At 40.3% G+C, this 15,676-nt stretch overlaps 2 protein-coding genes across 12 annotated transcripts in view; one reads left to right on the top strand and one right to left on the bottom strand.

The window, feature by feature from the left end:
• LOC133521066 (disintegrin and metalloproteinase domain-containing protein 11) overlaps positions 1-13,115 on the top strand; it is an 813,047-nt gene extending 799,932 nt beyond the window's left edge. For 5 of the 11 annotated variants that reach the window (XM_061855799.1, XM_061855803.1, XM_061855802.1 and 2 more), the window contains 8 exons: positions 1,357-1,506; positions 1,703-1,714; positions 2,219-2,293; positions 2,873-2,931; positions 4,185-4,393; positions 5,197-5,567; positions 6,360-6,563; positions 8,080-13,115. In XM_061855799.1, the coding sequence (XP_061711783.1) occupies positions 1,357-1,506; positions 1,703-1,714; positions 2,219-2,293; positions 2,873-2,931; positions 4,185-4,393; positions 5,197-5,567; positions 6,360-6,563; positions 8,080-8,332 (1,333 nt within the window). In that variant the 3' untranslated portion in view covers positions 8,333-13,115. The remainder of the gene's footprint in view (positions 1-1,356; positions 1,507-1,702; positions 1,715-2,218; positions 2,294-2,872; positions 2,932-4,184; positions 4,394-5,196; positions 5,568-6,359; positions 6,564-8,079) is intronic. The other 6 variants (XM_061855801.1, XM_061855804.1, XM_061855808.1 and 3 more) reach the window with 5 other exon arrangements.
• On the bottom strand, positions 13,112-15,438 carry LOC133521067 (dynein axonemal assembly factor 3 homolog). The gene has a single exon (XM_061855811.1). It carries the CDS (start codon positions 14,859-14,861, stop codon positions 13,479-13,481), a length of 1,383 nt encoding a protein of 460 aa, XP_061711795.1. The 5' UTR covers positions 14,862-15,438; the 3' UTR covers positions 13,112-13,478.
• Positions 15,439-15,676: the final 238 nt, after the last annotated feature.

The raw sequence follows: 15,676 nt of genomic DNA, 5'->3' as shown, positions 1-15,676 counted from the left end.
GCACACACACGCGACACACACACACATGCATCGCCGAGCGAGGCCACGCCGTCCGGCCGCCTCGCTGCATGCCGACAAGGCTTTCCTCGTTGTACTCGAGCGACACCTTCTCGACTCAAACCCTTAAGATTCTGGGCTCTTGGATGTATGCATTGGCTTATGTGAACTGTGACTCGTTTTCGTTTCCTTTCTTGGTCGTGATCGCGTCTATATCTTCCTATATAAGTGCCGTCACTTAGCACCGTATAGCATTAACCGTATTGCATTCATGTGTTGAACAACCGCAGTTACAGAGACTGGTCACAAGCGTGACGTTCCTGCGAAGTATGTACGTGGCAGGTAACTATCGTACCGTCACGCAAGGTATGTACCATTCGGTAATCACTAACATAGACAACTAATCAAATAGACTTGTTATGTGAAAGAATTAATGCTCAAATGATAATAGGCTGCACTAGATGGAGCTTCCTCGGCACAATATATTTTGGGGTTCACATTCTGTTCAAATGATAGTGTTTGACAGTAAAGGAACCAGAAAATATACAGCACCGCATCAGCGCTATCTAATACCTATTATTATGGTAGCAAATCGACTTTTTGGCGTAACACATCTACAAGTTGAGTTGTCTGTGCCACTAACAAACGGGCTGTAGAACAATTGGCGAAGATATAGAACGCTCGACTCCAATGTCACCAATCACTACCACTACCACTAAAATCTATGACTATTTGCACGAGAAGCGAATGTGCGATGCACGGATTCTTCTTTCAAGCAGCTGTCTATCTAGTTAGAAACGCCTAATGTTACTATAAGGAACCGATAGGCTGTTTCCGGTAAAAATGCTTCAAACATCTTTAAACTCACAAACTGACGACATTCAAAGGCCAAATTTGCATGCACGAGGCATTTCATCCATTCATTCAGTCTTAATTTTACTGGAAGGAACCTATACATCTAAGCTAAGATCAATCTCTTGAATATCTGTTTCCATGAAACATCAATTCCCATGAGGAATGAAACGAAAAATTTAATTTAATCCAAATCAAAAATTCTCAATTATTTGAAATATCCAAAAGCACCAGTTTTGCACAAATCAGAAATAAAAGACACATGGCGAGGAACTGGACATGATACACACACATTCAAACAAAAATCTATACGACCAATTCTGGTGTCAACCGTAATCTTCGACCTGATCAACTCCTGTTCCTCCCTGTATTTGACTCGATTCGAAATTTGAACTTCGGAGATTCACTCCCGTTCGCTTTTGGTCAGTAACTTCGTAATTGTATCTTCGTATCTTGTAAACGTAATCGATTGATCTGAGTGTGCGTTCCACGCCACGCCCGCATCAGGAAAAAGAGCACCATGCCGAAGTACGACCCGCCCTACGTGAAGAAACCCATCGCGAAGAGTTTCGGCGCCGGCTCCACCACCAGCAACAACTCACAGGAAGACATCTCTTTAGAAGGCGGGAAGATGCACTCCTTCAATAATACCTTCAGGTAACCCCTTCTCCTTGATAATCTTTTATTCCGTTGAAAATTCAATTTGTTTCTTCTAATTATGTTTAAAACTGTCTTTCATTATAATCCCATTTGACCAGAGATTTCTTTTAGAAAACTTTGGTAGAATCATCATTATTTTGTATCCGTTTTTTAAATCTCGTTTCCTCTTTTTATCGGGCCTGGCCTCGAACAGAAATCTCCTAAGGTACGTCGAAAGCTTGACGCGAGGTAGCCTTTAAAGCGTCGCACCGCTCTGCAAAGTTTTTCTTGCGCACAAACATCGCTTTTATTACATACGCTTATGAGCCAAAATGCTTTGGTGAAAACTGCAGAGCTGATCGAAAACGCTGTAATGGATTTTCCGTGTGTTCCTAGTGTGACAGAGCACAATCAGACAGTTAGGCGTTCAGTGACATGCTTTGTTTTCCAATCCTTATTTAGATCAATTTGTTTTACAATCTCTAGATTTTGGATTCTTGTTTAATTTTAGTACACCTAAGGTTTGGTTTTGCACATTATGAATAGACATCACTGCCATGTAGCGCTTGGCCTGCTTGTCGTCAAGTGCCGAAAAAGTTTTGAATAGCCTAGAGTGTGACCCACGCTAACAAAGAGTAAACAAAATATTTTTGGGGTATTTGAGAATTGAGATGAATCTATAAAAACTACGAAGCAATTTCACGAGTTCTGTAATTTTTGCCCTCTTTAGCCGAGGTGACTCCCAGCGAGTAATCTTCAGACACGGGAATCACATGTCGGGGCCTGGCAATACTAGTAGATATCCGTAAGTATCTACACCTCAAAATCTATGGGACAGTCTGACAAATCGATTTAATTGAGGTATATAAGTTTTCTGCTAAATAAATACTTTAAAAAACAAAGAAAAAACTTCGAACCAATCAAATAAATAATAACACAGCGCAGTTAAGAAACGGTCTTACTTAGCATGATTAATTCCATTTAACATTTGAACATAATCAATAATCATGACTACATTTACATTTCAGTCATTGATAAAGTTCTGTTCCTTAAATAGATTTTTGGAGCGTTATTTGTTATCAAAGAAATAAAATACTTTAAAAAATATCGTTGTGCGAATTATTGAAAATGGGTCTTAGTCTGCGTGAATAGTATTTTATCATGATCCCTGCTTTTATTTGCGTAGACTTCAGTCACCATCATCGTACATGCCCAAACCATCGGGGCATGCTTTCATTTTATTGATGACAGTTCATTTAATAGCTATATAGTACTAGGTTTTGGCGGAGTGAACAAAATCCCTAGACCCCTGCGCAATTAGCTACGGTGAAATATGTTCTACTTGTCAGTGGTTGGTTACATGGCAATATTTTGTCTGTTACAGAGATCATAAACAAATGAAACGTGTTCATTCGGGTAGCGAGGACGAGCCTACACATTCAGGTAATTCAGAACTAATGTATCAGTAATAAATGAGGAGTTTCTTTTCTAAAGGGCTTTTGTCTCGAAAATATCACAAATCCACGATTTTCATTTCATACACACACACACGTTTCATACGATGCTTTATCTATCTTAAATAAATACTTATTTAAATAACTATACATTTTTCAGAATTAAACTGTTTTAGTGCGAACTTTAGGAACTAACCCGTTTTATTGTGACCTTCTGAGATATATTTTTTGATTTGTACATTTTTGGAATAATCTTTGTTGGAATGAAATTATTCTTATTGTCTTCTGGAACCTACTTAACTACTAAAAAATAATGTAATCATGTTGTAGTAGTAGTTGTGTAATGTTCTAGTAGTTTTTAAGTTCGGGTATAATAAAATGATTATACATGAAGTAGGATGCAATGCAAAGTTCCGCAGCTGTGCAATTTCTTATGATATAATTATATGGTTAAAATAAAAACACAACAAAAACATTGTGGTTGTAATGTGGTACGTTCCACAATAAAAAATGAAAAATATTAACATATAAAATAAAAACATCCAATATTAAATAAACATGTTTACAATTTATGACTACGTACTGAGTCAGAAGAGCTAATCAAATGGCAATAATAATATCGGCCAAGGAATACTGTGTATATAGATTCTGATTTTTATTCATAAACATAGTATTTTATATTATAAGGAAGAAATAAGCCCTTTTGATCCGAACTTCGATATCAGAACCTTTTTTCAGAGAACTAGAAGAGCCTTTTAAATTAACAAAGTTTTATTACTAAACGTTACAGTCTGAGACCACCCTAAAATGTGCTAAAAATCAATACACAAGTTATTGTTAAAAGTCGCTGAACAAATGTTGGTCAGAGCTCTTTTAGAACTTTTATTTTAAAGAAAATGCGTAACATTTTAAAGAAAATGCGTAATTTTCTGTTTTAAGCAGAATTGCATTGATAGTTAAAATAAGGAAATAAGACCTAAAGATATACTCCTCAACACTTCCTCAGCTGTCGAAATGATATTCACATAATTCCTAAAGACAGAAAGTAGTATACAATTTCATTTTCCAAAAATGACTCGATGTTTCGTTCCGCATTGCTTTGAAATGGGAATTCAATGTTCTCTGAATCATCAAAATTAAACGGTTGTGAATTAACTTTGATGAGAATAACTTCTGATTCAGTCTTATGTAACTGAGTCATTCTTTTAGATTTAATTCATTTCTTTTTACGTCTCATTTTAGGCGAAGAAGACATCGCCTTCATCGACGTGCAAACCAACTCGATGGCCAAGGTGCCAGAGAAGGGAATACTAAAGAAGCACGCGTATGGAGCGGTGGACGGGAAGGATAAGTGGGGAGACGACAGTCAGAGCGAGCACCTGGAGGCGGGCTCGCAGTCTGATGGCCAGGAGCCGGCTGGGGCGGTGGCCGATATGGAGTATAAGTTTAAGGTACCTTTGACATTTTACTTTCTATCCAGCAGAAACGCCTGCGAATGATGTTGTTCCCCTAGATTCGACACAAATAAATAATTGAATGGAATTGATGCTATTAAAGCTTAGAATAAATCCAGTGATCCAGTGTCGTGAGTTCAAGTCTCACCCAATTTTCCACTTTTAAATTAAACTTTTAGTTCATTGATTCGTCGGGAATTATGGCATGTTCTAGCCGTTCTCCGACAGATATATGCATTGACTGTAATTACCATAGCACTTGCACGACCTTCAAGTCTCAACAAGCGATGCTGCTGAGTTTTTCTAAAAGCTCTTAATACTTTTTTAGTTTATGTCACCTGGATCACAAAACCAGATTGATATCAAATCTCACTGAATAAAATTGTGTCAGTAGTTTTGAAGCTACAGAAGACACAAGTTAACATAGAGTCAGAGCTAGATTTTTGCGATTTTGACAGCCCAGACAGTGCAAGTGTCCAACTAAACTAAAGTGTTAAACTATGAAATTATGTTTACTTAACTTTTGCACATGCTGGGCTATCAAAATCCTTGCCCACTTGGTCTGACTACCACTTTTCTGGTTGGCTACTTGGTCTTAGCTTGGTACCTATTAATATCATATCTAATCATTCTTAACCCTTTAGTCAGTAGCGGCAACATAGTTGTCACCATACTTAAAATAAAAACGCATCTGTACTATAAGAATTACGGTTCTAAATCGCTTCACCGCTTATAAATCAAATAAATATAAGATTATTTATACGGTATTTCTATAACTCATGAACAACACATGTTTCCAGGATTTGAACGGCTACCACGAAGGTATAATCGTGGCGCTAAAGACTGCAGCAGCGCAACGCGCCAGCGCCGGCGGCTCCACAGTCGGCTCCGGCGACCTGCGCGCACTACAAGAATATGAATACAAGCGCGAACGCGCGTCCAGCGCGGAAAAAATCCACGAAGCAGAACTCAGAAGACAGAGAGGCGGCGAAGAAGAGGAAGACGATGCGCCATCTTGTGGGCCCATTAGGATCAGGAATTTGGAAGATTTGATTAGGCAGCTAGAACACCACTCGAGCAGGCACATGAGTCCGTCGGGCTCCGAGGACATAAGGATGTCGGAGACTGAGGCTGATAGGCATTATAGGATCGAGCCTGGAGAAGTGCCAGCGTAAGTCTTTTTTATTAAATTTTACGTGTGAAGTTCCGCTAAATAGGTACGTAGATTACACTGTAAATTAAAAATTCTCTTTAGGCGCCTCTAAAACGAATGATTAATCATTGGAAGCCATTCATAATTACTGTCAACCCTAATGAGTAGAATACTAAAATATATACATGGAATATTACACGCGTGATCTCAATAAAGTATCGTTTTTGTTCAGATCCTACCGACTTCGACAAGTACCTAAAGATAGATTTACTAGTATGTTATTTTAATTATATTCATGCGTTGCATCGGCTTTATTTCTGCTGCATTGAAGTCGTTAGGCAGCGTGTACCCAACCGACGTCCCGTCTCTTACTCGTTAATAAAATGCCACTGTTGTCAAACTCAATAGGAGTATTCCAGTGTAGTTAGTTAAGTATGATGGGTCCTGGATTATCTCCAGGATTCCAACCCTCCACACAGCCCGATCACTCTTCTACCCCCGAGGTCTAGAGCCTAAATAAATACATGGTTCGCATCTATTCTAGTAGTATTCCAGCCCAGTGATCGATACCAGCACTGGATTGCCACTGAAATAATATGAACCGGCACTGGAACATTACTCATTCAAGTCCAGTGGTTTCATTGACGGTCTACTTTTTGATTCCAGCTCGCCCAATCCATAATACCACTTCAACAACTCTTAAGTGACTGGAATTAATGTAAACGATTTGATCCAGTCCAGCACTGGTTTCGATCACTGGACTAGAAGTGATCGGCATAGTCAGGTTAAAAAAGGCACCTCTGATTCCAGGAACCGCTGCCGCGGGCGGATCCCCGGCGAGGAGGATGCCCGCTTCGGCTACCCGCGCTTCCGCGGCAGCGGGCGGCACCACGCGCCGCTGTTCCCGGCGCACCTGCACCCGCACAGCCCGCACGCGCGCGCGCCGCCCGACGACGACGCGCTCTACGAGACGGCGGACGCCGAGCGGTTGAGGGACGCGCCCGATAGTGAGAGGTGAGTGCAGCGCTTTGCCGCTTGGCTAAATTTTTTACTTGTTGTTGAATTTTATTTCATCAGATCTCATTAAAATCGAAGATCTATTGATTGTGTTAGATGTGTAAAGTCTAAAAAAAGTCGTGATTCTAATTTAATAGCTTTACGAGATGGTGCTGTACGGCTCCATTGACGCAGTTAACTGTCAAAAGGTGACGTTTGACAATTCAGTGACAACAAAACTTAGAGCATTTAGGCTGGAGATGCCATGTCTGTCATTTTTTGTACACAACAGTCTGCCGATTTTTGCGGGGGAGGGGCACGTCCAAATGTATGGCTATTTGTACGTAACATAAATTTAAATCGTGCAAGGTTTTCGCCAGAGGGGTAAGATCTTAAAGGCGACTCCTGTCTAAATGCTCTGAGCCACAAAACATGACGCAGTAGCGCGCCATCTTTTTCGGCTGTTAACTAGGGGAGCACGTTTTTTTCTCAGACTTTACCACTCTTTAACTTCTATGTAGTGACTCTTTGCTAAAATAGATCGAGTTCCCTATTCTGTACAATATGATCGCAATTTTACTGGTAGGCATACCTTGCTCAAACAATTGAAATTTTGTATTGATTCTGCCGAACACTGAAGATCTCGTGTTCGGCGGAATAACTTAATTTTATTTAAATTGACAACAAATAAAAAATTGGGCAACTTAGGCTTCCCATAGACCTTGAAAGTTTATGCCAGAGGCTAGTGAATATCCATACAACCGCGTGCTTTATTCCATATGACGCTATTTCTTATTCTTGCGTAGGAAAACTGCTATTTATAACTTTAAATCATAACAGTGGAGCTTCCTGAGCAGTGTTAAAGACACAAAGATACAACGAAAGCATAACAAAAACTAAACTTATTTAAGTTGCTGTTTCTGTTGGAGTTGCGGGCATCCATAGGCTATGGAGGTTGCTTAACATCAAGCAGGCCGTATGCTTGTTTGCCAACGATGTAGTATAAAAAAATAGTGAGCTCTCTGAGGATTCAGAGAGTGAAAAATATGTCGTCAAAACACAGTGACATGTTTTCCTAATATTGAGCTGTAAAACGGATCACATAGATATACAGTATCTATTTCATGGGAAACCTACGTTTTAACAATTGATTAACACTCGTGTATACATAACGCTCAAGCTTTGCATTTGGCTTTTTTCCATTTCAAATATTTTATTGTTAAAATTTTGTCCCGTAAATTCATAGAGTCGATTGGCCTTAAAATTCAAATTAATATTAGTTCAGTTTAAATAATAAAGTAATGTCTAATTTATTGTACACACCATATTAATAACACATCATAAACACGACATTACGCGGGCTCCAGGGTCTACATAATAATTGTGTAATTAGTAACGCGTTAAACCTATTTCCAAAATTCTAATGGGATTAATCTCGAATATTCAATTAATTAAAAAAGACGAGAGCCGGGAGCCCGCGCCCACAGCCAACACACGCCTCGACTCTCCGTTCCTCTTCTCTATCATTTTCTAGTGATGAATTTATTCAAGCTCAACAACAGTTAGCCCGGTGGGCGAGTGAAGACGCGGTGCCGGCGGCGGCGCGAGACAGGGAGAGAGAATACTTCCCGTCGCCCCCCGGCAGTTCCAGCAGCGACGCGACTATCCGGCGCCCGCCGCCGCCCGGCGCGAGCGGCGCCCCGGCCGCCCCGGGCGCCCCGGCCACCCCGGGCGTCCCGCCCTCCGCGACACCCGCGTCGTCCTCCTTCCCCGAGTACAAGCACTGACCGCGCGCTGCCGCTGCCGCGCCACCGAGCTGTGACCGCGCGCACGCATTCTAAACCTCTTAGACGTAGTGGTACGAGGTAGTCGCCTGCGCGGCGCCCCGGCGTTGGCGATTTCGCGAAGCTCGATCCCAGCGTTTTAGCGTCGATAAGATAACCCTGTTGAATTGAAATGTTCAGAATAGTACTTCCATCCGAGTTAATCACATCAGCATCTATGACGCCCCACTCGAAAAAAGCTTGTGATCCTTTGCCACCATAATTATATTAACAAAATGTTTATGAAACATAAATCGGACAAACAAAACAAAATATAAAAATCCTAAACAAAACATTTAAATTCGAGAAAATGGTTAGAGGTTATCTTTTTGATGCATAATAATGACCAATGTGAGTGTAGGTTAGAGCAACATTATTTGAGATACCCAAGGATTTTTGTATTCAGACTGCCAACGATGGTACAGATTTTAAAAGTTCGATATTATACGATACGTTGAATCACTGTAATTTGGTATAGGTAAAAAAATATTAAATTTGGGAGAATAATGTTCCCTGAATGGGTCTTATAGTTTAGTAATACGAGTACCTATATCGGTTAGCTTTACTCAAATGTAGTACTGAAATACTGCCAGTAAGTAAGACTTATTTGATGTGTAAAGTGGAAAATGTGTGGAAAAATTACCCAGTAAATCTATCATTATTCCGTATTTGACTTCTTATGTCTGATGAGGACCATAAGAGTTCCACCATAATGAAATATACAAATTATTGAATTATAAAGGGCGTTCATGATATGAGACTTCTGCTTACTTGAGCCTTGTATATTTTATTTGTAAGATTATACGCCGATTTCATATTTTAAGACTTATCCACCAAAGCTCACGTATGAGTGTAATTAAAATTAATTAATAACTATATTTTCCTATTTAAAGTAACCAATGAAAAGTGGTCTAAGTATGCAATATCGCCAGCTCCACAGGGCACAAGGAACATAATCGCATTACTCTAAAAAGCTCCTGTTGTAGTTGCAATGAAACTAACACTATATAGTCTCTAAACTTCTGCAAACTGACTTTTGAAAAATTGTTGTGTGGCACTGGTATTACTAGCTCTAGCTGTACAAAGTCAAAATAAATCGGAGCAATATTATGTTGAATCGCTAGTCCTCTGATTAGTATAAGTCGTGTGTGTATGTATTAATCTTCAAGAAATCGCCAACTCTCGGACAAACCCCACGGCGTGGCGCCGGCGTGTCCGACGCCGGACGCGTTGGGCCCCAACAAGCGGGCGCCCGGCGCGCGGCGCGGGGGCCGCGGCGCCACGGCGCGGGGCGGCGGAGGCGCCCGCGGCGGCCCCGCGCACGCCTTAGGCTAATTCGATGTAACATGTTGCACTGTTAGGGTAATCACGTTACGAATAGTTAACCGTTAGAACACAATAATATTTCACACGTAGCTAATGAAATAAATGAATAGCGAATGAATGTAGGAGGCGCAGCGCAGCGCCATTCCGCTGTGAATACGTATGTAGTTATTGTTAGAAATCGTGTACATATACTGAAGTATGAAGTATTAAATGCACATTTATTATGATTGACTGACTATAGGAAAATTAGATTAAACTGTTGAATGTAAGTTGAATGAAGCGCGCCGCGCTCTTTTGTCGCAGTAACTGTTACGTTGAAATGTTTAATAATTATATTTGTTCTATTAATATGATACGCTTTATAACTCTTATCTCTGTTTGTAGCGGGGCTAGGGCGCGGGGCGCGAGTGCTAGACCTAAGCGTAAGTTAGAGTAAGGTCGTCGTTTTATGGTAAGGTAAGAGCTGTGCGGTGTCGAGGTCCTGCGAGACGTGGAGCTCGCGTTCGTGACTTCCGACCGTCGGAGCTCAAGTAGCTTTGATTTAGATAGGCTATTAACAAATTGAACACTTATTATTAAGCGAAGCTTTAATGTAACGTGTGTTAGTTTGAAGGATGTCGATATTCGATGCAGAAGGCGAGCTCAACGTCTGGCCCGATGGCGATACGTTTCTTGGTTAGCCTAAGTTAAATAAGTTGTGAAGAGTGCTTGTCAGACTTGCTCAGCGTGTGTCGAGTATCGAAGTGGGCGAAGAGCAACCGTCCCGGAGTCACCTCGGTGTGACACCGCCGCGGTATCATTACTGTTTAAACTCTCTGATTAACCCTACGCGTTCAGAATCCGAAGCCAATAACAAGTATCAAAACACTGAAGTCCTTGCCGCGGCAGGGTCGCCATGATGCCGTGGTCGGTGTTACGCCTCTCCGAACACGCCCCACTTCACACTGCGTCATTTGTTACATCGCGTTTAAGGAATTTTAAACTAAGCAACATAACACCAATATCAAAATCAAAGTTCAAATTCCTTTTTTATACTCTGTTATTGAAATTGACATGGCTGATTCGTGAATAAACTTTTAAAGTATTATGTTCTAAAGCTTATATTTTAACAAGGAATTTTAAAATATCCAAATGTAAGTTTATTGGGTTCCTAATTGTGTGCATGAACAATATGTAATATTTAGTTAGTTAAATATTGCAGAAACAGATGAATAACAAGAATGAGGAATGCGTATTTTATTTTCCACAACTTACCTACTTATTAATGTATGTACAGACGTCATCAGATATATCGGAGCGGCCTAGGCGCTCACAAATATCTGAACACACCCCTTTTGTCAAGTGCGTGTTCAGATATTTGTGAACACCTTGGCCGCTCCGATATATCTGATTGCGACCGTAATACTTTATTATATATGTATGTGACGTTAGAGATCATACCTCTCGCGTCGAATGATGATGATGATCCCTATGACAGTTCCTGTAAAGTCGCTTTTGGATGGATTTAATTAAAAATAATAATTAAATAAATGTGTTTTCACCGTATTTTTATTTACGTAAATGTCACCTTTCTAAATAAAGTAATGTGATAAACTTACAAAAAACGTCTACAAACATTTTTCGTGACAGCTACTCCATATATAAATGAACTGTCATATAGGGATCATTATTATTAATTACTAGTTTACTTACTCAGTTATCTCAAGTTAGGTATGCGCCATGCGTTAGCCATGTCAACTAAACTTGCATAGTCTAAGTTGTCAAAGTAAGAATCTTTAAACAAAATCTAGTTAAACAAACAACACAACCAGAGATCTCGTACCGTGCACATATTCTAGACGTAATAAACGTACGCATATTCTAAAACTTAATGTGAAATATAAAAGTTATCCCATTTTATCAGAAATATCTATTATTATTATTGTATTAAATAAACGAATTTATGCAGTTTAACCTGAAAGATATGTACGATAAAATGTGTTATAGTTTCGCGTTTATTTTATTGTAAACAAATTTAGAGAGTTATCGGTTTATTCGCGATTACGCTAGGTTAGGTGGCCCGGCCACGACATAACTCGTAGTCTACAAGTAAAGTATTATAATGATAGACGAAGAGTGTCGGCTATTATCAATCCGACGCGACGAACGCCGGGCTGAGCTCGGGCGGCGGACTCAGGACGCCATTTTGGAGCCTCCGTTCCAAATAAGCTTTACAAATGAACAAAAAAAGCCAATCTTAACCTAAGCCTGTGTGTCAACGGCCTCTAGGTATTCCTGGGCTCGCCGCTTCCTGCGCCGGATTTCCAATATTTTACGGAATATTTGTTGTACTTTAAGTTAGTCTAAATAGTTACTATGAACACGTACAGGGTAGATGTTATTGCAATACTCTGTAGCTGGGTGTTGCACTCGCCCGCGTGGCGTGAGTCGACGTCATTTACTCATACTCGTAAATACAAGAAAATGCTCAATTATTGTGTCCAAAGAAAAATCTTATGGCCACCCTAGTTCGTGTCCGTCGACATCGCGCCATGCACGTGAAATGTACGCCGAACCAGACGGAGTCATTTTTAAATTTATGCTATCTTTTTTCAGCTACAATCCGATCTTTATAATATTTCAACGTCGGCAAAGCGTACAAGCGAGTGCGCGATCCAGTAGGCGTCCCGAGCGCGCGTTCATAAACCTGCAAGCCAGTCTGTGCGATCCTCCTGGCACTTGCTACATCGGTATAGAGTCGAAAATCGCACAGACTAGTTTGTACGCGTAGGCCTAATCGTCAATTGCGGACGCGCCAGATACGCCATTGCTCACGGCAGTGTTCTGCTCGTCGCGAATCATTGCAACGGCTCGGGAAGAACCACTATCGCTAAGCCTCACTCATATCCGTATTTGTCCTAGAACGCGGCATACTTGAATTGTGACTAGTTATGCTAGATGCGTGTAAGAACGTGTTATGTAAAAATGGAATGTTATTTTTCAGTGTTTATAGATTTAGAGTTAGGAGCTCTGAAAAATGGCATCGTTTCATCCACACTGCTGTGTATTGTAATGTGCACGAATTTGGTCGCGAAAATTGAATTGCCACCTTATAGCCACCCTAACAGTGCGACAGATAAATAATTAAGTTTAACATTGTATAATGTATTGCACTATAAATTGTAAATTTAAAAATGGAGGTAATTGCTCAAAATGTGTACCGATTGCAATGGTTCGCGTAGCCTGAGGCCGCGCCCTAACTAAATAATTAGTATGTTAAACTTAAGTGATATTATGTAATATAAAAATACGAATTTTAAACGAAAAACGTTGAAACGTCATTTTCTGTTTGGTTTTGTCCTTGTAAATATATTTGCTATATGATTTACTAAATGAATGTAACATATTATTAACAAGAAAAAATAGATGAAACAACAATTTTTCTGATTGTTTTATTGCATCCTCTATTCGAAACAGATAAAGAAAGTACAAGAATATGATATCATAATAACTTCACTAACTAAACAATTGTAGAAACGTTCACAAACCAACTGCTGTTATAAGTTTACAATCATATTCAATCGATTTTCCAAGCGTTCCTTGACATAGTCACTCCGTACCCTCTGTGGATATTTAGTGGAGATATCGGAGATAGTAAATTTTTTTACTAGCTCACACATACAAGGGCAGTCCAAGAATTAGGAGAAACTGGTTTATTTTGTAGTTAAATATTAAAATGTGTAATTAAACAATATCTTGGCTACCTTAATAATCGAGTTTTAGTTACTGAGCTGTCATACTAACTTTAATTACCAAGATCAAAACTGCCACTGGATCGTCTGATACGAAACTTGGCAAACGCATCCTTCTCAGCGTCAAAAGAGCCAAGTTTTTCGCACTGAGCAGCCGCGGCGGCCTGCTGCACCTGCTCTCCATACGCCTTCACGTCGTCTCTTTTCAACTCCACCATGTATTTCCTCGACTCCATAATCACCACTGCGTCGTCTCTAGCCATAGACCATACACTTGGCTTCACCCGCGGCAGCATGTTATGCCCTAAAAATACCCCATGAAACAGACCTTGGAACTGCGGCTTGTGAGGATAATGGTCCAAAGCGGAGAGAGACAAGAAATGCACTTTAGCGTAATCCACATTGATGTACGTGTCACGATCTTCACGGAGCAGTAAAGGCGCTTCAGGACCGCCTTGTGATATCTTCGCATCCAGCTCGCTTAACACCACCATTCCTAAATTTTTCTCAGTATCCAGGTTCATCATACTAGCGTCGAATTTCTCTCGATTCTCTACCTCATATAACAGACGCATGAGGTTGCGCTCCGATATGTCAGTTGCACGTTTGTAGTATACTCCGTGGGAGGATTTCAGCATGTCCTTGTCTTCACAGTCTATGCCGTAAGCTATGTATGGTGAAGCCACGATGTCACCGAGATATCCTCGATGTAGATATCTGTCTCCGCATTTATAAACACCAGCTGACAAAGTAACATTTGGTCTGCACACTTCAGTCTCCAGCCATGTAAATGCTATCCCGTGCTCTCTAAAATGCTTGTACTCTTGGAAACAGATTTGACTCGCTATCTCTTTCAAACGCATGTGGTAGTCCCAATCATACACTCCCACTCTACTATCATATCTAAGTCCCAAGGAGTTTCTCAGTCGGTGTTCCCATAACTCACAAGCGTTGAATTGGTTTGTGTTGCCTGTCGTCCAAAAATTAAGTAGGTTTTCCATATAATCACGTTCACGATATTTCATTTGCTCGATTGAAATGCATGGTAGTATGCAGTTCATAAATTCTGGGTTTGTGACCATGCCAACGAGTTGTCGTGCTTTAGCGATTATGTACCTTGAAGTCGGTGGGCGTAGCAGCATATTCCCATACACTTCGAGAAACCGTCTTGTCTTTTCCAGTAAACCGCATCGTGTAGTCTTCTCCAAAGCTAGAGACATCAGTAACAACTGCCTGGCAACTATCTCGGGGCACCCATCGACGACAAAGAGGTTCATGTAGCGTCGCTCATGTCTGTAAGCTTGAGAGATGGTTTTGATAAGGTGTCTCGCATCGCAACCTCCAATGACCAAGAAATTTAGCTCGTAAGCGCTTTTATCTCCATGGTTTAAGTATTCCTCTTGCAAATCGAGCGCTGGGCTGAGTCCCCAAAACATTTTCCCGAGATTTTACAACCGTGTTGCTTTGATCGCTGATGAAGGAATATTGTCAGTGTCATAGCGACGTAAACAACAAGAGGCGACGGAGCGCAGGTTCCGAGGGGGTTGTCAGGGCAACGGGTTATTTATACGTGTTGCCGCTCGAGTAGCGGCCAGTGCAGTCAACTAATTAATAGATAACCTTTGAAGTTAATGAGGTTTATTGATTTATCTAAGTAAGTGTGATAGTACACAGGAATGATAATAAATAAAGGTCGATGTAATTATAACTACCTATACCTAGACTAATAGAGGGTCAACATTTACTAATTTGAACACAATGTAGGAAAACTTAAAACATCATGCCATATTTTATAAAGGAAGCTTACGGAAGGAAGCACAAATACCTACATTTGTTTGACTAGACTAGGTACGAAATATCTAGATAACATGCGTACTGATGTTCCGCCGGAAACTTTTTTTTTTCCAAAGAAAAAAATCCGAATTTTGTATCGGTTTTCTTCTTCTTTTTTAACGACCTCGTAGCTTAGTGATAGGGACCCTGCCAACAAAATAGGAAGTCCCGGGTTCCAATCCTGATAAGTTTATTAAATCACAAACATTTTTTCATAAGTTATGGGTTTTTTGTATACAGTATTTTTATATAACTATATACACCGAGGGCCAATCAAATCGTTTCTTGAAATCGATCGTGTTTTAGAGATAATATAAATTTTTGTGAAAATTTGTTTCTGTTATAACTTAGTGAAAAACGGCTTTTTAGCTGTGACGTTGGCACTATGTGACTTAGGGCCCATTTAGACGGTGCGAGA

This window comes from Cydia pomonella, chromosome 9 (genome assembly GCF_033807575.1).
Source record: "Cydia pomonella isolate Wapato2018A chromosome 9, ilCydPomo1, whole genome shotgun sequence".
Lineage (NCBI taxonomy): Eukaryota > Metazoa > Arthropoda > Insecta > Lepidoptera > Tortricidae > Cydia > Cydia pomonella.
Note: the sequence above shows the minus strand (reverse complement) of the source record. Positions and strands in the feature narration are given on the sequence as shown.